This window comes from Eptatretus burgeri, chromosome 1 (genome assembly GCF_056783735.1).
Source record: "Eptatretus burgeri isolate ZD-2024b chromosome 1, Ebu_testis_v1, whole genome shotgun sequence".
NCBI lineage: Eukaryota > Metazoa > Chordata > Myxini > Myxiniformes > Myxinidae > Eptatretus > Eptatretus burgeri.
In genome coordinates, this window is record NC_140961.1 from 75,625,575 (window position 1) to 75,647,548 (window position 21,974).

Below are 21,974 nucleotides of genomic sequence, written 5' to 3' on the forward strand. Positions count from 1 at the left end.
AAACCGGTATCTCAGCCTCTTGCAAAGAGATACCAATGATTTTCAAGCTCATATATTCTATTGACCAGGGATGGAACGATGGCCTAGAGGTACGCACATTCACCTTTGACCTGTCTATGTGGGGCTCAAATCTTGGCGCAGCTATATTCTGCAACACTGGTGTTTCCCAGGCAGGAAGGTGAATCAATGTGTGTGCTTCCCATCAGAAGAACATTAACTAATTGGACCAATCTGCAAGCATTAGTATTTTTGTGGATACTGAAGAATCTACGGCAAGCGTCTTTCATGAAGAGTCGGCAAGCTATCACCGACACCCCGGCCAAGTTCCAAATTCCTGCGACCTTAAATCAAATGACAAGCTTGGCCAGTCGGTTCATGAAATATTTTGTCCAAAAACAATGCCCAGCTGATGGCATAAGATGGGAAAAATTGGGGCCGTTAAAGTAGTAGTATATGTTATTTTACCTTCAGGGTTTTGGAAAGGGATGCAGTAGGACCAGCCCTAAAATGCGGAGCAACGCTTCATAACAATGCAGATAGTAATGGTGTTGTTCTGCATCAGTGGATTGGGAGAACCATGGATGGAATCAACAGAACGTTGATCTTGGTATTACTGTGGGAAGCAAGGAGAGGCTGATGCTTCGGGCATTAACTCTTCGTTGGAATTTAAAAATAAATAAATAAAACGCCTGCTCTTTTGCAGTCTATTTTTCCATGCCCTGAAATTGTGAACATTGATGCCTAAATCAGGGTTGGCTCAAAGCCACCATAACTTTTTTTTTAAATGTAATTATAAGCGCTCCTCGGGGAACGGTAGCATATCAGAGTTACCATCTTTTAGAATAAATTTCTTGTGCTGCTTCCATTTTTCATGACACTTGTTCTCAAGCACAATAAATCATTCAAATCTTGCAAAAAAAAAAAACAACACAATTTATCTGGTGATTATATAAAAGTAATAAAAGACATTATAATAAGATACTTTTGTGAAAGCCAAGTCCTTCAAGATCATTGGACTCTCCCTCGATGAAGCTGAATCGATGTGCCTGTCATTTTTGCCATCGCAGACAGGTCGGTGGTCTCTCTGCCTTCTTTCGCCTCCTTGTTGGTCTTGCACCCTCTGCTCATCCCATTCTTTATCTCTCCCCCACCCCATCCCCCAGGTTTCTGCAGGGTGCACCTGGTCCACCAACAACCCCCCTTATGGTGAAACTCCCAAATCACTGCTCACCTCCACTCATTTGTTCCTCCGTTTCCAAAAACCCCGTGGAACCAACTTCCACACTCTCTTCAATCTCACTCTTCCCTCCAGGTCTTCAAGACATCTATTCACCACCATCTCAAATCATTCCCCATCCAAACCCATGATCTTTTCTTCACCCATTAATGTACCCCCTCACTCCACCCCAATTCCTCGTCCTTCCCAATTTCCAGCCTCGCTTATTAACCTCCGCCATCGAAGATGGATGGAGGTTACTGTTTTCACCCCTTTATGTTTGTTTGTTTGTTTGTGAACAGTATTACAGAAAAACTCCTCGACGGACTGCGACGAAACTTGGTGTGGGGGGGGGGGGGTTAGGTCTGGTCTAAGGATCATGCCATTAGATTTTGGACTTGGTCCAAAATCCAATATGGCCGCGATGGCGGCCAATTTGAAAAAAATATTTGAATTTTATTTTTTTTGCATTTATACATGTTTTAAGTGATTTCCAACCCCCCCCCCCAAAAAAAAAAATTGTTAGAGAAAAAAAAATTTATGCAATTTTTTCAACAAAATTTCGATTTCTTGTTTTTGCATTTCCACATGTTTTAAGTGATTTCCAACCCCTTCCCCCCCAAAAAAAATTTAGAGAAAAAAAAAATTTTGCAAATTTTTTTTCAACAAAATTTCGATTTTTTTTGCATTTCTACATGTTATAAGTGATTTCCAACAAAAAAACATGCCAAAATTATAATTGCGGCTGATTTTGGAACTTCAGGTGGATATACCCACGTAAAATCTATTTCTGTCTCAAGGAATCTAGTTATGACGAATGAATTGAGAATGTAAAAGTTAAAAGTAAAAGGGAAAGTTGCAAACGATAACTCTGTGAGCACTGTTGACGTTAAATTGAATGAATAGGATATCAGGTTCACTTGAGTGACCTAGCAGTATTGGCGGCGAAGGTTTTGCACTTTCCGAGTGCTCCCCCTCGAGTTAACCTCCGCCATCGAAGACGGACAGAGGTTACTGTTTTCACCCCTGTCTGTTTGTTTGTTTGTTACTTACGAAATCTAAAGATTTCGTAAGTATATTGATGACTTCCGTTTCTGTTTGTTTGTTTGTTTGTTTTTAGGCACGATAACTCGAGAACGGAAGAAGCTGCCAATGTCAAATTACATCACGTGATTCAGGAGGGTGATGGCTAGTGCTGATTAGATTTTGATCAAAATCGGTCAAAGGTCAAGGTAACAGTGAGGTCAAACATCCAAAAAATGATAACTCGAGAACGGAAGAAGCTACCAATGTCAAATTACACCACGTGATTCAGGAGGGTGGTGGCTAGCGCTGATTAGATTTTGGTCAAAATCGGTCAAAGGTCAAGGTCACAGTGAGGTCAAACATCCAAAACATTCGATTTTGATGGTTTGGGACAGAATCATCGTAGAAACTTCTGGTTTGCATCGCTACCTTCTCTCGAGACAGCTTTTATTAGACAAGGTCAGAGGTCAAGTTGACGATTTCGTAAGTACCAGTCTATGACTGCTTGTTTGTTTGTGTGTGTGTTTGTGTGTTTGTTTGTAGGGACGATAACTCGAGAACGGAAGAAGCTACCAATGTCAAATTACACCACGTGATTCAGGAGGGTGATGGCTAGCACTGATTAGATTTTGGTCAAAATCGGTCAAAGGTCAAGGTCACAGTGAGGTCAAACATTTGATTTTTGATGCTTTTGTACAGAATCATCGTAGAAACTTCTGGTTTGCGTCGCTACCTTCTCTAGAGACAGCTTTTATTAGACAAGGTCAGAGGTCAAGTTGACGATTTCGTAAGTACCAGTCTATGACTGCTTGTTTGGATGTTTGTTCGTTTGTCATCAGCATAATTGGTAGTAAACGTGGGCGGATTTTGACCAAACTCGGGTGGGAGGTACATCTTATGACCTAGTGCTTTGGAAATTGTGATGGTAGCTAGGGACGCTATGGTTCCCTAGCAACAACCGAAAAAACCTTCAAAATCGGTACCGTTCACGCGAAATCAATTCCGAAAGCCATTATCCCACGTAGGGTCATGAAATTTTGCACGCGTGATCTACAGGTGATGATCTACCAATATATATTCCGATTTTTGTGATATATGGAATACTTTACCCACAGCGCCCCCTACAATTAGGGTATGCGTGAAAATTGGCGAAAATTGAAGGCCCCCTCGCGACCAGGTGAGTGCATCGATACGAATGAAACTTTGCAGGTTCATGGTACTCAATGAGTACTACAACTTTGCCTCAGGACATATTGACCGATTTCGCTTAGGTCAGGGGTCAAAGGTCAATTAGTGCGAAAATCGATAATATGCGAGAGCTGGAGGTGCCTTCGCGCCAAATGCTACTCCTCCTAGGGTTATGGTCGGATGGTCATGAAAATTCACACTAATCGTCTGGAATACATTGTGCACAAACGATTGAGCCGAATTTTCGATTTAGATCTTTGTTCACCCACAGCACCCCCTCGAACTTTGGGGATTTTCGATTTCAAACCGCATTTTCGGTACTTTTCATTCAAATGGATTCCGAGTAGTAATCAGTCGGTGGAACTGGATGATATTTGATATGCATAATCTCAAGGTGATTCCCTATCCGCTATATGACATCCATTTTGCTCTATATCTTATAGTTTCCATGCTCGGCGACCCATTGCCGCCTGCCGGCTTGTCTGTTTGTTACTTACGAAATCTTATATTGATGACTTCCGTCCTCTGTTTGTGTGTTTGTTTGTTTGTGTGTGTTTGTTTGTAGGCACGATAACTCGAGAACGGAAGAAGCTACCAATGTCAAATTACACCACGTGATTCAGGAGGGTGATGGCTAGCGCTGATTAGATTTTGGTCAAAATTGGTCAAAGGTCAAGGTCACAGTGAGGTCAAACATTTGATTTTTGATGGTTTTGTACAGAATCATCGTAGAAACTTCTGGTTTGCGTTGCTACCTTCTCTAGAGACAGCTTTTATTAGACAAGGTCAGAGGTCAAGTTGACGATTTCGTAAGTACCAGTCTATGACTGCTTGTTTGTTACTTACAAAGATTTTGTAAGTATATTGATGACTTCTGTCCTCTGTTTGTTTGTTTGTGTGTGTTTGTGTGTTTGTTTGTAGGCATGATAACTCGAGAAAGGAAGAAGCTATCAATGTGAAATTACACCACGTGATTCAGGATGGTGATGGCTAGCGCTGATTAGATTTTGGTAAAAATCGTTCAAAGGTCAAGGTCACAGTGAGGTCAAACATAATTCCGTAAATTCACGTGGAGAAATGGAGTATTTTTGCTTCGGTCGACGTTACGAGTTCGTTTTAACTTCGATTTTAATTTTGTCTTCGGTTTTTGCGATCGCTTAGGACGCTTAACACTGGGTTGTCGAAATTCTGGTAAAAAAATCGGATGTTTTGGAGACGTTTTAAGATAGTATAAAAATTATTTCACTCGCCACGTCACGGCTCGTCACGTGGTGCAGCGCGCTCAAGCAGAGGCGTCGTTGAATCACGTAAAGGTTTTCCGTGTGCGCGCTGACGGTGTTTTCGATAAAGATGGTGTTTAAAAGTCATTTTTTATCCCAATAAAGGTTATCGTCGCATGCCTGACTTGCGAAGCCGTCGGATTATGTAAAGATTGTTGGTGGATGGCCGAACATTACGGTTTTGTGACTTTAATAAAATAATATTAAATAATTGCGTGGAGAAATGGAGATTTTTGCTTCGGTCGACGTGACGATTTTTGATGGTTTGGTACAGAATCATCGTAGAAACTTCTGCTTTGCGTTGCTTCCTTCTCTCGACAGCTTTTATTAGACGAGGTCAGAGGTCAAGTTGACGATTTCGTAAGTACCAGTCTATGACTGCTTGTTTATTTGTTTGTGAACAGTATTACGGGAAAAACTCCTCGACGGATTTTGACGAAACTTGGTGGGGGGATTAGATATGGTCCAAAGGATCATTCCATTAGATTTTGGACTTGGTCCAAAATCCAATATGGCCGCCATAGCAGCAATTTTGAAAAAATATTTGAATTTTTGTTTTTGCATTTCTGCATGTTTTAAGTGATTTCCAACCCCCCCTTGTGTTTGTCATATATATATATATATATATATATATATATATATATATATATATATATATATATATATATATATATATATATATATACAAACCTGCTGTTAGTGTGTCCCCCCCCAAAAAAAAAAATTGTTAGAGAAAAAAAACCAAAATGTTGCAACTTTTTTTCCAACAAAATTTCGATTTTTTTTTTTTGCATTTCTACATGTTTCAGTGATTTCCCACAAAAAACATGTCAAAATTATAATTGCGGCTGATTTTGGAACTTCAGGTTGATATACCCACGTAAAATCAATTTCTGTCTCAAGGAATCTAGTTATGACGAATGAATTGAGTATGTAAAAGTTAAAAGTAAAAGGGAAAGTTGCAAACTATAACTCTGTGAGCACTGTTGACGTCAAATTGAATGAATAGGATATGAGGTTCACTTGAGTGACCTTGCAGTATTGGAGGCGGAGGTTTTGCACTCTAACGAGTGCTCTCCCTCTCGTTGAGAGTTTGCTTTTGTATTCATCTCTTCCACCCTTCATTCTTCCCAGCATCCCTTACTTGTCCAAGTCTCCCTCCAATTTATCTCTAACCCTGCTGTTAGTGTGTCTCCCCCCCTCCTTCTTTCTACAGCTTATTTTGTCCTGGTGCGTCTTGATCCATTTGGTGTTCACACTGCGTACGTAATATGTAGATGTCCCCATGTTGTGGTGACGCATAAATCTCGAAATTCATGATGATGATGATAAGATAATGACGTATGTTTACAAGCAAAGAGTTGGTGGATAACCCGTGCTTGGTTTCCGCAGCATTCAAGATCAACGAGGCGAAGGAGAGACAACAAGTAACAACATAATGAAGTCTCTCACCGGGCCCAAAACCCAGGGCGCGCAGGCGTGACAGCTGCGGACCGCCTGCTCTGACGCACGCTGTCAACACCACCGTGGGCCATATCTTAACCCACATACGGTCGTGTCCGCGTCTCCAAGCACAACCACCGCAGGGCAGCAAAGAAAAGGAAGGTCGCCGAAGATAAACCCGCCACATCTTACCCCTCTTCCTCAGCGTTACCTGCTACTTGCTACCAGGGTTCCTCAAACAATTGCTGCCTGCACTGCGTGATACAGCGTTCGCTCTCTGGAGGCCGCAAAACAAAACATTGATGCACGTGCATGGACAAAAGGTGCACAAAACAGATAGGGGGTCAATAAAGCAGCGCCAGGTTTTATTCCAACGTAATGATGCAATCACGTCGTGCCCGTGTGCGTCAACGCTTCCATGGCGGAGCGCGCGCCACCAACGTTCTCTTTCTCATCGACCGGTGCGAAACGGAAACGGTGGAACAAAAAAAATGACTGGATATGGAATTGTTACATTTATTATCGACACGTTGATTCCACTCGCAAGCCCAGGGGGAGGGGAAAAACATGACCAATTAATTGGTCGTCCCTTGGAGTGAATAAATCTTCGGGTTTTTTTGCTAAATAGTGGAATGGTCGCTTTAAACGATGCAGCCTGTCTGGGTAGGCCCGCGCCTTGCCTAGAATAAACGATTCACAACCCCCACCGTGTGTGTGTGTGTCTCACAAAGCGATTTGAACCGAACTGAAGGAAAATGGGACACTAATAAAGATCCTAAAATGATTCGTGCGGCTCGGAACTCGTGTGAAGGATGAGGTGTCCTATTAATGAAGAGAACCGGGTTGAGAGAGAGAGAGAGAGAGAGAGGAGTTAGTCGCCATGTTAGTGGGATGCCCGAGGCGCCCTTGTGTCCCTTTTGTAGGCCGCGGCACAGCAGTCACGTCCGCCGGCATGTGATGACCCATCGAGCACGGTCGTCCGTCGGGTCTGGCGGGAAGCTCGGCTGTAAAGCACGTTTGCGGTTCGGCTGTTTGCCCTTTTCACCTCGTTAACCTTCCTTTCGTCCGATTGGGTTTGCTTTGGGTTCTTTTGAGACGGAAGGTAATGCGTGCTCGGGTGTCCGGGACTATTCGTCCGTTTTTCCTTGTCCCAATGGACGTGAGGCCATTTAATTCTGGAAACATCTTCCTTTCAATGTGCACGTGGTCTTGGTAGTGCTGTTTGTGTGTTCTCATGTGTGACTGTTATTCCGATGTTCACATTCTGGGGTCGTGCGTGGGGGGGGTTCCAAAGGGTTTGTTTGTACACACACACACACACACACACACACACACACACACACACACACACACACACACACACACACACACACACACACACACACACACACACACACACACACACACACACACACACGTTGGGACTGCACGTGATCTGACTGTTCGTGTGTGTGCTGTGGTTTGGTGTATCTATCCGCCGAGTCGGTCGGCGCCACTTTAGGCCGCAAGACAGCGAGTCGAGAGGATCCAGGGCCGCCATGAGTTTTGATCAAAATGGCTGTGAGGTATTAGCAGCGACAGATTGGGGGGAGGGGTCTTGGGAGGAGGAGGAGGAGGAGGAGGAGGTGAGAAGGATTAGGAAAGGAGAATAGATGAATTGAGAAAAGATGTGGTGAGAATGGGGGGGGAGAGGACAAGTCATGAGGGGGCGGGTGGGAAGGTGAGCGGCGTTCTGATTGCATCCGCTCTCGCAATGGGGCCACAAAATGACGAACAAGAAGGTATTTAAATAAAAATTACCAAAAAAAAAAGAAGAATTACAGCAAGGAAAGATTCCCACTGTGCAAGAAGTTCCTGTCGTGCAGGTTGAGGTTTAAAAAAAAAAAACAACAACACAAGAAGGTGATTATGTTGAAAGGCTTTGGGTTATGTCGGGGCCTGGGACGTTCATGTCCCTGTGGACAAGCGGGCTCAAGAGTCAGGCAGTATCGTGGACAGGCCTTTTGGCTCTCTCTCTCTCTCTCTCTCTCTCTCTCTCTCTCTCTCTCTCTCTCTCTCTCTCTCTGTCTCTCTGTCTCTCTGTCTCTCTGTCTCTCTGTCTCTCTGTCTCTCTGTCTCTCTGTCTCTCTTTGTCTGGCTCTGTCTGCGGCTGCCTTTGTTATGGAAGTTAGTTTATTTACCAGGCTGATCCTGAAAATGGTCAAAGGAGATTTGTGTTCAGGTCCAGCATGTAGCTGTCATCCATATCTTATTAAGTACAGTACGTCTTACTGTCTTCTAACCTTGATGTAAATGTGTTTTCGGCAGATGTCATGGATCCTGACCTCGGCGCATGGAGGGCTCCATCGCTTTGAAGTCTGATTTGAATTCTGGCGTTCCAGTTGACTGTGGTGGTGGTGGTTCTGGTGGTAGGAAGCGTCCCCAATCTCTGATTACATCTCACCGTGTTCACACACCTCTGGTATCAGAGAATGCTCGAGACGCACCGTCGCCGAGCCCCGATGCTGTGGTTTTCTCCAGGGTCGGTGGGAATGTGGAACCAAGTCCATCAAATTGCATCTTTCCCAGTCACGCTTCAAGTCCATCACTGACATCTCTGCAACCCTCCATGGATGAATCCAGTAAACGATCCACTCGATTTGAGGCTAACAAGGTCTGCTCTCCTGAAATAAAACTACGTATTACGAAGACGTACCTTAATGGTAGGGCACAGTTTGAGGCAGCGTTGTGTATGGAGAAAAGGAAAAGTGATAGTGTGACAAAAGTGTCTCGGGAGGACTGGCAGATGTTGTCTGAGAACATTGAGACAAACAATGTTGGGGACCTTGCTGGGGTTGAGCATTATGATTTGAAAGAAGCGAGCATGGCAGAAAAAGGGGACAGGGCCTTGTTTGGCACCGTGCCTGAAGGACAGCAATGCTCAGAGCTCGGGCCATTGAACGGTGGATGTTTGCCCACTGATGACGAAGACCACCATTCATCGGATGACATTTTGATTATCCCAACACTCGGACAAAAGGTAAGATTGTTGATTGCGATTGTCCAATACTTCTGATTCTGAAGCACCGCACACTGTTACAGAGCGCCGGTGCTGCCGAAGCAGTTTCTTGGCAAGGATTACACTGGGTGGTTTGCCATTGTGCCTTCCCAACAGTAATTATGACAGGAATTCGTGACTTGCCCATGGTGCTGGCGATAGCTCGCTGACTCCGCGCGATGGACACCGTGGGATCTTTTGATGTCTTCGCAACTAATGCCCGCAGATGGGACGCCCAGATCAACGTCCATCCGAGGGACGGGCACACACATTGATGAATCGCCCTGCCTGTGAAACACAGGGATGGCAGTTTATAGCAGGGTCTGGATTCAAACCCAGGCTGGACGGCTAGGAGGCGAGTGTGCGTACCCCGAATCCACCTTGCCACCCCACAGAATAACCTCAAGGCCATCCTACCATCCTGTGGAATTCTTGCCAAGGCAAATTCTCAGAGTCTCGATTTTCATGTCGAGGGTCGGTTGTTTTCCACCATTAGCAGTGTGTTTTGTTTGATTTTTGTCTTCAGGATTCTACCACTTGTCAAAAGTGCGAATGACTACAAATCTTGAGAGAGGCGTGTAACTTGTATGTTTCTGCATTGGCGAAGGTGGAAGGAGAGCGACGTAACACTGTACGCGTGCGCACCGCTCGCCGCACGTTGCATTGATCAACATCTCGTGTGTGGCGTTAACAAACGAGAGCAATGGATTTAATAATCCTCATTAACATGGCTTGTCAATGCACCATCCACACGGCTTCGCAGTGGAAGGGGTTAAAGTGGTGAAGTGGAGGAGGCCTGCAGAGCATGCTGGGAATTCTGTGCTAGGGAAGGAAGCTGCTGCTTTGGGTTTTGTGTATGGACGTAAAGGAGGACAGCAAGTTGTGGGGAGGGCTGCATTCCAGCCCCTTGACTGCGCAAAGCTGAGCTCCTAGCATTGTGCGCTAGCTGTGGGTATCTGTTGTAAAGCTCTTTCTCTCCAGCTCTCTTTCTCTCTCGCTCTCGGCGTCTTTCTCGTCAGGCCTTGCTTGCCTCACCGCCCTTTTGTATTTCTGGGGGTTTTCAGTGGCAACGTGACGCCGGCGCGTTGCTTCTTGTTGTTGGGCCTGCGTCCGGTGAATCTCCCTTCCTTTTTTAATGAAACTCCATAGTGATGGAATCGATTGTGATGACGGTATCTCTGGAAATGTATAACCAGGTGTTCTGTCTTTGACTTTTGAGAGACATTTATTTGTGGTGCCCTTTCAGCTTGTACGTGTGTGATTGGGTTCGATTTTATTATTATTTGCTTAATTTGTATGTACGGTCTCGATTGTCTGCCCGATGGCGCTGAACTGTGGAGATGTTTTTGAATGAATGGAATGACCGAGTGACATACATGGTAGGCAATAAAAAAAAAGAAGGTTTATGCTGATTGTGCTGACAATAGAAAGTGATGGAATTGATATTATTGCAAGATCTCTCTTGCTGAAGAAACTGTGATGGGTACAAGCGAGGTCGGTGTGATTGTGATTCTGCTGCTTTGATTGATTTGTTATTTATTTGTTTATTTATTTATTTATTTTTCATCAGACTAGAAATGATCAATTGTATTCGGACAAGGCAACAAAATGACAGATTATGACACTCTTCGACGTTTGACTCTTATGGAACTTTCATTTTATGCTTTCCATTGCGTTTACAGCTAATTGCTGAGAGATGAAAGCACTCCTTATTGTTGATCCAATTGTTAAAGTCACCAGCAAGAAAATTACTGGATTCCATGTTTGAATACATAGTTTTTTTTAATGACTGGATCTTTATGGCGTAACCGCGTAAGGCCGAAAAAACACTTATCCCCTTCTATCACGTTTTGATTGCAACTACTGTATTATGTAACTTGATTTGGAATATTTGCACAGAATGATTGTTTGCTGTTGCAATTTGTTGCTGATATTTACCTGAAGCAACAATTTTGTGATAATGTTGCATTTTTTTCTGTATATTTGCAAGTTTGGTTGAGACTCTACTGTCACTTGTGGTTTCTCTGACCTTGGTATCTATTTTTGTGGTCTCTGGGAGAGTGTAAGCTTTGTGTAATTTAGATTCTCATTTGGCAATACGCGACTTTCAAAATGACGTATGAGGCATTTTTGAGCATGCGCTGTGTGTGTATTTACAGTGACTCGGTTCTCCTCGTCAGGCACTTTTAACCTGCCGTTGCTCGTGCGAAATCTGAAACTCAAATCGTCTTTTGAACACAATTTTGAGCATTTACACGAAAGAGTGGCAATTTCAGGGTGGTTAACCGTAATTGTTCTGTTCCTGAATGCAAATCGCACTCATACCTCCACCACGCAATGCCTGATGCACAAGAACATATCGGGCCCAAAACATTTTTGAAATATCATGCTATATATCGTTTTTGGCCCTATCTCTCAACGGTGAAGAATCACTTTTAAAATTAAATAATTCCCGTATCCAGATCCGGATTCAGATCTTCACCAAAATCGAACCAATTATTCCTTGTCACACACCAAACATGTCCACCAAGTTTCATCCGAATCCGTCCACAACTTTTTGAGATATCCTGCTCAACATCGTTTTTGGCCCGATCTCTCAATGGTGAAGAATCACTTTAATAATTCTCGTCATCAGATCCGGATCTGGATCTTCACCAAAATATAATCGGTTCGTCCTTGTCACACACCAAATCTGTACACAAAAGTTCTTCCAGATCCAGCCACAACCTTTTAAGCTGAGAATGTTCTCCAAGTCTTTCAATGTGCAAAGGCACAGCCCTTTCTCTCAGGTACTTTTCCAAGTATTTTTGGCATCTTTTGGAAGTTTTGCAAGCCACTCCAAGTAATTATCCTTATCCCGGACACATACATTTTATTTTGCCCCGGATACGCCAGTTTCCTGAGGTTTCTGCGCATGCACACCGAGTGTTTTGGGGCAGATTTCATCATTTTGAAAAGGCCACATTGCCGGCTGATGAAATAAGCATATCTTTCTGAGCAAGAAGCAGTTTCCTGGACAAGTAATGCACTGGATAATTTGCTGTTGCCTTTCTAACGGAAGTAATTTTGGATATGCGCCAGATTACCAGCACCTAACGGCCACTCTTCAAAGGCACTTCATTCTTTAACTCGACTGACACACACTGTCTCTAAGCAATTATTGATAGCTGACAAGATAACGAGCTCTATGACACAACATTGTCTCCAGATCATCTTTCAGGCCTGGCTGATAATTTGCAATCGGATCCATTTACTTTATGAATGTTACCTGCACAAGACAACCTCGAAGTTTTGTAGTTTTTAACCGATTCCATTGTTGAAACAAGTAAATTTTGGAATCAAAAGATAAGGTTTACAGTTTTGATGAGTTTTCATTATAGCCTGATGTTCCATTTTACTGGGCACCCAAAATATGTGTGTGTGTGTGTGTGTGTGTGTGTGTGTGTGTGTGTGTGTGTGTGTGTGTGTGTGTGTGTGTGTGTGTGTGTGTGTATGTCTATATATCTATATATTGTTATGACCCGGGGTTCGAGGTTCCTTCCAAATGCCCAGTCCTGAGGCCCACCAGCCGTGGATAACTTCACGGTCCGGCAGGTTGCTAAGTCAATTAACCTCTTCAAGTCGAATAGGGTTATCCGTCTGACTCCATTTACTTGAGGAGGTGACTAAATTAACCGAGTTTTGTGCCCTCAAGCACACTCGGTTTACTGCCGCGCGATGCAGTGAATGTACGCTGGCTAACGAGAGCAAATCAGGTGGGGCTGCAACTTCCTGTCCAACAATACTTGACACTGTGTTGGACAATTAGAGGAAAGGACAACCAAGACATTTGAAATAACAACCAACAATTATTTGACACACACACGCACACATGCACACATGCACACACACACAATCATTTAAAAGTGAGTATTTCTTGGCAAAAGGCACAGAAGAGCAGATTTTAATCCTAACACGCATTCTTATGCAATCTTATTTTCACAAAGGCATGGCCAACATTTCCTCCGCCACCGAAGGTGGAAGGAGGTTATGTTTTCACCCCCGTCTGTCTGTTTGTCTGTTTGTGTGCAGGATATCTTAAAAAGTTGTGGACGGATGCAGATATAATTTGGTGGGCAGGTTAGGTGTGTGACGATGAACTAATTTGATTTGTGGTGAAGATCCGGATCCATATTATTGAGGGATTAAGAAAGGCAGAGGCAGGGATTGTTGGACCAGACCGATAGGGTATTGAAATAAAGATTGAAAGACGCAGAGGGGGGAGGGAAGACCACACCAAGGAAAAACTAACCTCAACGCATGCCCCCGCCAAAGCCTTAGACAAGAGGCAAAGGTCTACCTCCACATAGACGATTGAAATAACTCATCCTTGGGTTGCCTACATGCTCATGTATGCTCTCGCCCTGTAGGTATGCTTCCAAAACCGTGTGTGTGTGTGTGTGTGTGTGTGTATACATATATATATATATATATATATATATATATATATATATATATATATATATATATATGCAGTAGACTAGGCGTAAGTTGGCAGCGTGTAACTCGTCACTTCGCCTAAGTCGGCAGCGTCAAAAAGTCCCAAATTTATCTCATGTTAAGTCCCTATGAATAAAGGGTCATCCCTCTCTAAGTCGTCAGATGTTGTCCATTCCCACGTAATGGAAACTCAAGTAAATTACCACTCCTAACTCGTCACACGGAACTGCTGCCTCGTGAGAATCCCGATTTCATGGAATCGTGATGCTCGCTCATTGGTTTACACGTCAGTGATAGGCTATTTATAACTGTGTACACACATTGATCGCACTGCAGGCAGGACAATGGCGACGAAGTGTAAGCTTACAACTAAAACCTACCAAGAAAAATACGACATTATCCAGTTTTGCAAGGCAAACCCACTGATGAAGAAAACAGCCATAGCTGAGAAGTTGGACATCAAACGGCAGACATTGAACGATATCTTGAAGAATAAGGGCACGATGTTTGGACAAGTGGAGAAGATCGCGAGGCCGGTGGTAAGTGTGAAACGCGTGAAATGTGTGTCCTTTGAAGATGTCGATGACGCGCTCATCATCTGGTTTCGGCCAAATATTCGGTTGGACGGTGAAATGTTGCTGCTGAAGGCACGGAAATTCGCTGCGGACCTCGGGCATGATGATGCCGAGACCTTTCCGATGCACTGGATAGACAGATTCAAAGTGAGGTGGGGAATCGGCAAGGTCAAGAAGTGCGGCGAATCAGGCAGCGTGGATTCGGCAGTGGTGCACGACTGGAAGGATGGCAAATTGAAAGATATCTTGGAAAGGTATCGGCCTCGGGACGTGTACAATGCCGATGAGACTGGGCTTTTCTGGCAGATGCTGCCAGAAAAGTCTCTGGGGTTCGTTGGTCAACCCCATCATGGTGATAAGCAGGCGAAGTTGTTGTCTTACAGTTGTTCATTATCTTTACTTTTGATAAACTGATTCATGAATTCCATATTTGCTTGATCACTTTCCAACTCACCAATGAACCCCCACCTATGCCCCGAGGATTGTGTTTTCCGTTTGGTACAATAGCCGGCTCTCACACATACGTGTCCAGGCCACGTGCAACTTCATCCTTCACCCCACAGTCATCATGAATGTTCGCATACGCGTAAGTCGTCACATTTCTAAGTCGTCACTTTTTTCTCGGTCCCGATGGTGACGACTTGCGCCCAGTCTACTGTATATACATGTAAAAAAAATAATTTTTAGGACCCTAACATTCATGGGGGATACATTGCTTGAAAAAGCCATGAATGTTAGGGAATTGTTTACATGGAAAAAGGGGGATAGGTTCCTGGCGGTTCATGATTCAAAAGGGAAAAATCAAAAATCGCATGAAAAACTACGAATACATACGTGAAGCACAGGGCCGTGAATGTAGAAGCAGGTCACATTTTATGAACAGTGAATATATGGAACCGCGAATAGCAGAACTGCGAATGTCGGGGTTCGACAGTCATGTATATGCATACACATGTATACGTGTGTATATATATATATATATATATATATATATATATATATATATATATATATATATATATATATATATATATATATATATATATATATATATATATATATATATATTGTTGTGGTTGACCAAATTCGCAAACCACCATTCAGGTCCCTTAGGTGAGATATCTCGGTAAGTATATGTGTAGTTAGGCCCAAACCCGTTGTCTAGAGGGAATAAATGTCATTCATGAGGGCTGCGACTCTTCAGGATAGCCGTTTTTCTTTTACTATCTTTATTTTGGACCAGCCGCCATTATTACAACCACCAACCACGTCTCAACAGCCATCACAACAACAACCACCAACCACAACGCCACTTCACAACAACAACCACCAGCCACAACGCCGCTTCACCACAACCGCCACGACCTTTACCGTCACAACTCGCCACCATCGCATCACCGTCATCTCGCGCCACTTGTGGGCACCGATGCTGGACTCGTGCGGGGCGCGCACCGAGCAGCCTGTTCAAAAACATCACGGATTTTCCGCAGAAAAACGGATCAAAAACGACTCACGCCCACTTTTGTTCCGTCCAATCGGTGAGCGAGGGGCGATTTTGCCCCGCCTCCAGGGCGTTGGAGGGCGGTCGCTATATGCAAATTCATGGATCAAAAAGCATTCACGCCCACTTTTCCTCGGGCCAATGGGGAGCGAGGTGAAAGGTTGGAGGCAGAAGGTCAAAGATGAAAGAGCGAAGCCACGGGGCTTATAAAAACGACTGCGTTCGTCAGACGAGTCAGTTGGAAGTGGAGGGAGTTGAGTTTTGGAGTTCGGAGAAGCAGTTGGCAGTTGGCAGTTGGGAGTTCGCGGAGTCGGAGTGAAGAGGACGGAGCTGTGGAGAGGCGAAGGCGGACGAGGGGGTGCTCGCGTCGGATTCGGGGAACTGCGGAGGGAAAGGCCGGCGGCGCGACCGAGGTCGTGGTGGAGACGCTCGTCGCGGGACCCGAGATTTTGTGAAATCCTCCTTTCCCCGAGCATCAGCAACCCCCTCCTGTTTCCCCCTGCGCTGAGATAGTGCGACAAAAGGGGGCCCCCTTCCCACCCCCTACCAGACACTGTCCGCGAGGCCCGCAGAGTTGAGGCACCACCGCCACTTCGCGTCTCATCATCAGACGGGTAGGCCCGACACGGTCTCGGCCCCAGGCCCGCCTACCCCCCTCATCCTGGAGGGTGGTTCTCTTTTCTTTTGCTTTGGGAATATGTGTTGTCGGCGCCGTCTGTGAAGTAAAATTGTATAAGTGTTGCCGAGTGCCCGGTAGTCGGATAGATCTGCATTGTTGCATTTGCTTTTTGTCTTCTTCTTTTACATGTGCTTTTGGTGGAATTGTATATGTGTGCTTTCCGTTCATCGCGAAATAAATGTGCTTATTGTTGAACTGTTTTCCCGCTTCGCTTCGTCATTTCTTTCATTGAATCCCCATCTTGCTTCACGTAAAGGGTTGGTCGTGGGCTAAGACGCCCGATATTTAATCGAACCGTCGAGGCCGACGAATAACACCGCTCGGTTATCCCGATAGTACAGAACGGGTCGCTTAAGTGGCCCGTGTCCGAAGTCGACCTGCGGCGAGGTGCGATCGCCCGGTCTACCCTCCGTGTGGGTACTTCGGTAGGTCGAATTTGGCGAGCAACCCTATCCCACGCGGGGGCCGATTGGCTCGATCGCGGTGAGACCGAAAGGTCCACCCGTGACTGGTTCCCGGCGTTAGTCCGAGAGGGTCACGACTGGATTGTCCGTCCGGTGGGCGACGTGCCGCGATTCGAGTTACGTGGCCGTCAGCACGCCGGCGGGCGCGAATTCCGCGATCGAGCCAATCGGCCCCCGCGTGGGATAGGGTTGCTCGCCAAATTCGACCTACCTAAGTACCCACGCGGAGGGTAGACCGGGCGATCGCACCTCGCCGCAGGTCGACTTCGGACACGGGCCACTTAAGCGACCCGTTCCGTACTATCAGAATAACCGAGCGGTGTTATCGTCGACCTCGACGGTTCGATTAATTATCGGGCGTATTCAGCCCACTACCAACCCTTTACGTGAAGCAAGATGAGGATTCAATGGGAGAAAAAGACGAAGCGAAGCGGGAAACAGTTCAACAATAAAGCACATTTATTCGCGACGAACGGAAAGCACACATATTCAATTCCACCAAAAGCACACAGAAAAAACACAATTCCATTTACACAAAAAGCAAATATAAAAGTGAAAACACAGTGCAGAGCTAATACCGACTACCGAGCACACGGCAACACTTATACAATTCTACTTCACAGACGGCGCCGACAACACATACCCAAAACCAAGGAAAAGAAATACCCTCAAGGATGAGGCGGGCCTGAGGCCGAGACCGGGTCGCGCCTACCCGTCTGGTAATGAGACGCGGAGCGGCGATGGCGCCGCAACCCGCGGGCCTCGTGGACGGTGTCTGGTAGGGGGTGGGAAAGGGGCCCCCTTGGTCGCACTATCTCAGCGCGGGGGGAAACAGGAGGGGGTTGCTGATGCTCGGGGTATAGAGGATCTTTATTATCCCTGGTGTGCGTCTCCACCTCGGCCAGGTCGCGCTGCCGGCCTTCCTCGGGCGTGCAGCTCCCGGCACCGTCGCGAGCACCCCCTCGTCTGCCTTCGCCGCTGCCGCCTCTCCGCCTCTGGACTCTCCACCCTGGACTCTTCTTTGGGCTCTCCTCGTTCGACTCTCTTCAGCTTCTCCAGCTACTGCAGGCTTCGGGCTCCAGACTTCCACACTCTCTGACTGACGAACACGGTCCTTTTATCCCCCCGTAGCTTCGCCTTTGACCCCCTCCCTTTGACCTTTCACCTCGCTCCCCATTGGCCCGAGAAAAAGTGGGCGTGAAGGCTTTTTGATCCACAAATTTGCATTTATCGATCGTCCTGGAGGCGGGGCCAAATCGCCCCTCGCTCACCGATTGGACGGCAAAAAGTGGGCGTGTGTCGTTTTTGATCCGTTTTTGAAGCACAAAATCCGTGATTTTGTACACGCTGTTCGACGCGCGCTCCGCACGAGTCCAACACCGGTACCCACAGCGAGGCAAGAACGGTGGCGATGCTACGGTTGCGAGGTGTGACGTGAAGGTCGTGGCGGTTGTGGTGAAGCGGCGTTGTGGTTGGTGGTTGATGTTGTGGTTGTGGTGGTAATCATGGCGGTTGGTCCAAAATAAAGATAGTAAAAGAAAAACGGCTATCCTGAAGAGTCGCAGCACGCATAAATGACATGTATTCCCATTAGACAACGGGTTTGGGCCTAACTACACATATACTTGCCGAGATACCTCACCTAAGGGACCTGAATGGTGGTTTGCGAATTTGGTAACCACAACACTATATATATATATATATATATATATATATATATATATATATATATATATATATATATATGTATGTATATGTATGTATATATATGTATATGTATATATATATATATATATATATATATATATATATATATATATATATATATATATATATATATGTGTGTGTGTATATTGTTGTAGATTTCCGCCCACCGGCGTGCGAACAACCGCGTTTAACCAATAGCGGCTGCTTCGCCCACCGAATGGACAATCTCGTCGCGGCTTTCCGGATCAACGCCACGGGTGTGTTTTTAAGCGCACCACAGCCAAGTCAATATTCTACCCGCGCTACAGAGTCAATCGCCGAATTGTCGATATACCTAATTAATCGCGCGGGCAGACTACCGAGAGACTGTATACCTCAACGGGGCCGCTTGGAAACGAGCCGCTTCAGCAGCTCGCTTCGTTTTGGGATAACCGAGCGGGGTATTTATCGCGCAGCCCCGTTGGACCCGATCACTTTATCGGCTATTTAAAAACCAACTATATTCCGAATGCAGAACGGCAATTCAATTCGGGAAAAGGGCGCATCGAACGGGTTAACATTTAAACAAGCACATTTATTGAATAAGCGGCACATATGCAGTCATGTAATCAAGCAAGGCAAGACACGCATGCAGTTTGCAATCGACAAAAGCACGCATGCAATTATGTAACATGCAAGGGACAAACCACGAACAATGCAAGGAAACCCCTGCGTTTATTTTGCAGCGATCTTGCCGTGGCTGGCGGCAAGATGGCGGCGCCCGCGGAGCCAAAGGTGAAGTGATGTTGTTGGGTATTGGGGAAGATGCGGTTTAGGAGATGGTGGCTGTGGTTGGCGTTGTGGAGAAGGTGGTTGTGTGAGGGCAGTTGTGGAGGGGATGGTTGTGTGAAGGCGGTTGTGAGAGCGATGGTGGTGGTGGTTGTGAAGCGGTTGATGAGAGCGATGTTGGTGGTGGAGGTGGTTGTTGTGGAGCGGTTGGTCCAAAATAACGACAGCAAAAGAAAAACGGCTAACTCAAAGATCACAGCCCGGCACACGAATAATTGTCCGTTAAACATTGGTCGGGAAATCTATCTGAACACAGACTTATCGACATAACTGATCAAAGGACCTATATGGTGCTCTGCGAATTTCCACAGCCGTAACAATATATATATATATATATATATATATATATATATATATATATATATATATATATATATATATATATATATATATATGAGATATCCCTTATTGTCGGGTTTTCCGGCTGTGTGTGCGTGTGTGTGTCTCCAACGTGAGGCTCCACAGCACGAACCAGCGAACCTATTTCGATGAAACTTTGCCAACAGGTGGAATATATACTGGGAATGTGCGCGTTTGAATTTCGTTGCCAAGCAACCACCCGTTGCTGTGCAGCGGCCGAAAAACCGCGTACAGTATTTTCAATACTTGTCCTTCAGTTTTGAATGTAGAGAAACGACACTTCGGAATTAAACACTTCGAGATATTTAGAAAATTTTACTCGAGCCGATTTTTGATTGAGGTTTTATTTTTCAAATGGTAGTCCTTCGAAAATCGGGTGTCTATTCACCGTCATTTAAGGTGTGTATACAGTGTTTGTAAGGAACTACACCGGCATTCCACCTTCGATCTCTCCTCGATCCAAACTTTATTGACCAAAGTGAAAAGGATCCAAAATAAATGGAATCACCGGCATTTCTGTCTTTGTGGATTTCTAATAATATTGTTACAGCTGTGGAAATTCGCATTACACCATAAAGGGCCCTCAGGTGAGATATCTCCATCGGTACATGTGTAGTTAGCCCAAACGTGTTGTATAGAGGGAATTTATGTGATCCATTTGGGCTGCGATCCTCCAGTTAGTCGTTTTTCTTTCTCTATCTTTTATTTCAAACAAACAGCATCTCAACAACCACGCCATCCCCACCACAGCGCCAACCACACTACAACCACGCCACCTCCACCATCTACGCCACCACATCTTCGCCACTCGCCATTCAACAGGCCCCGTGCGGTTACGATCTCTGCGGAGGAACAAACAAAAACCTACAACGATGCTCGGTGGGCTTTTCCCGCCTGTTTCTCCCGTTTGAGTTCTCCGCGCTCAGTGTGGGGGAGGTGCGATCCGAGCCGGGGGTCAAAGGTGAGAAAAGGTGGGTGTGGTGTATTGGCATAGAGCGTTGTGGGGGCGTGGAGGAGTTGTGATTGTAGTCACATGTCTGCAATGCATATAGCTGTTCGCGCCCGCTAGAGGCTGGTAGCACCAGTTAGCATCATGTGGTATCATTAGCAGTGTCCTGTAGGTCGTGTGCCTGTAGGGTGCATTGAGTGCGTACTAAAGCAGAGTTACGGGCATCCTACGCCCACCCTCTCGCTCGAGGCAATAAAGCGGAGTTGTGTTACCCTCCGGCTCTTGTCTGCCTGTTCGCACCTCGGCCACGACACCACAGTTTGGCGACAACGTTGTTTCGGATCGACACGTGCAGAGTGCCTGTTTACCTCGGCATTGACTTTGAGTCGTTGCCGGGACAATTGGATTGTCAGGTGCACAGAGCGCCGGGAGAATCAGCGCAGCTCGCGCGGGACGAGTTCGATCACCTGGCGAGGAGCCCAGGGAAGCGCATCGCGAGTTTCGCCGCATGGGTGAGACATCTCACCGTCGCCTGCAATTTCACGTCGAGTGAACGGCAGGCCAGGCTCGAAGATAGTTTTTTATCTGGTTGGCAAGAGTCGGAAATGGTTTCTGCCATTCCACGGCTAAAGGACGAGGACATTTCATTCAACTCAGAAACGGCGTCGGCTCTTGAGCAGACTCTGACTGATGTCCGAGCCCTCACTGGCCAGAGCATGACAGGTGATCCGGAGGTCCGCGCGATATACCAGGTGCCCACAACCGCACACACAGTCTTCGGTGTGGGTTGTGGCCAGGCGTTGCAACGCGGCCAGTCGGACGGCGATCTGAACACTCAGCGACATCTGCAGCCAGTACGAGGCAACCCCAGCGACATGGGGCGAGACCTGCGACCGGTACGAGGTGTTGTGCATGGCGTACGCTTTTACATCCCGGGTCGAGACCTGCGACCTGTGCGAGGTTTTGTGGATGGAACGCCGATCGTGTTTCAAGTTGATACCGGAGCGGCGGTGTCGATCATGAGCGAGGGCACCGCTCGTGCACTCCCCGCTCTACGCCTTTTCAGGTCTACCCTCGCGTTGCACACGTATACCAGTGAGGTGCAACCAGAGGTTGGCAGGGCACACGTCTTGGTCGCCCATCAAGGTCAGCGGGTCGAGATCTCGCTGTTCGTGGTGCGAGGGGAAGGCCCCGCCCTTTTGGGTCGGAGCTGGTTGGCCCGCATTCAACTAGACGGGACGG

The 21,974-nt window shown here is 46.1% G+C and overlaps 2 protein-coding genes across 13 annotated transcripts in view; one reads left to right on the plus strand and one right to left on the minus strand.

The window, feature by feature from the left end:
* Positions 1 to 6,539, minus strand: part of LETM1 (leucine zipper and EF-hand containing transmembrane protein 1) — a 62,240-nt gene extending 55,701 nt beyond the window's left edge. For 5 of the 8 annotated variants that reach the window (XR_015060163.1, XR_015060162.1, XR_015060160.1 and 2 more), the window contains exon 1: positions 6,163 to 6,539. Coding sequence is in view for 3 of the 8 variants with exons in the window: in XM_085888709.1 (XP_085744835.1) it covers positions 6,163 to 6,340 (178 nt within the window). In the remaining 5 variants the exon portion in view is untranslated. Of the gene's footprint in view, positions 1 to 6,061; positions 6,083 to 6,162 lie in introns of those variants that run through there. The other 3 variants (XM_085888696.1, XM_085888677.1, XM_085888718.1) reach the window with 2 other exon arrangements.
* Positions 6,540 to 6,977: 438 nt separating this feature from the next.
* NSD2 (nuclear receptor binding SET domain protein 2) overlaps positions 6,978 to 21,974 on the plus strand; it is a 152,908-nt gene continuing 137,911 nt past the window's right edge. Inside the window, exons 1-2 of one of the 5 annotated variants that reach the window (XM_085888625.1) lie at positions 6,978 to 7,255; positions 8,461 to 9,172. In XM_085888625.1, coding sequence (XP_085744751.1) covers positions 8,486 to 9,172 — 687 coding nt within the window. In that variant the 5' untranslated portion in view covers positions 6,978 to 7,255; positions 8,461 to 8,485. Of the gene's footprint in view, positions 7,256 to 7,563; positions 7,719 to 7,859; positions 8,056 to 8,460; positions 9,173 to 9,814; positions 10,139 to 21,974 lie in introns of those variants that run through there. The other 4 variants (XM_085888644.1, XM_085888634.1, XM_085888655.1 and 1 more) reach the window with 4 other exon arrangements.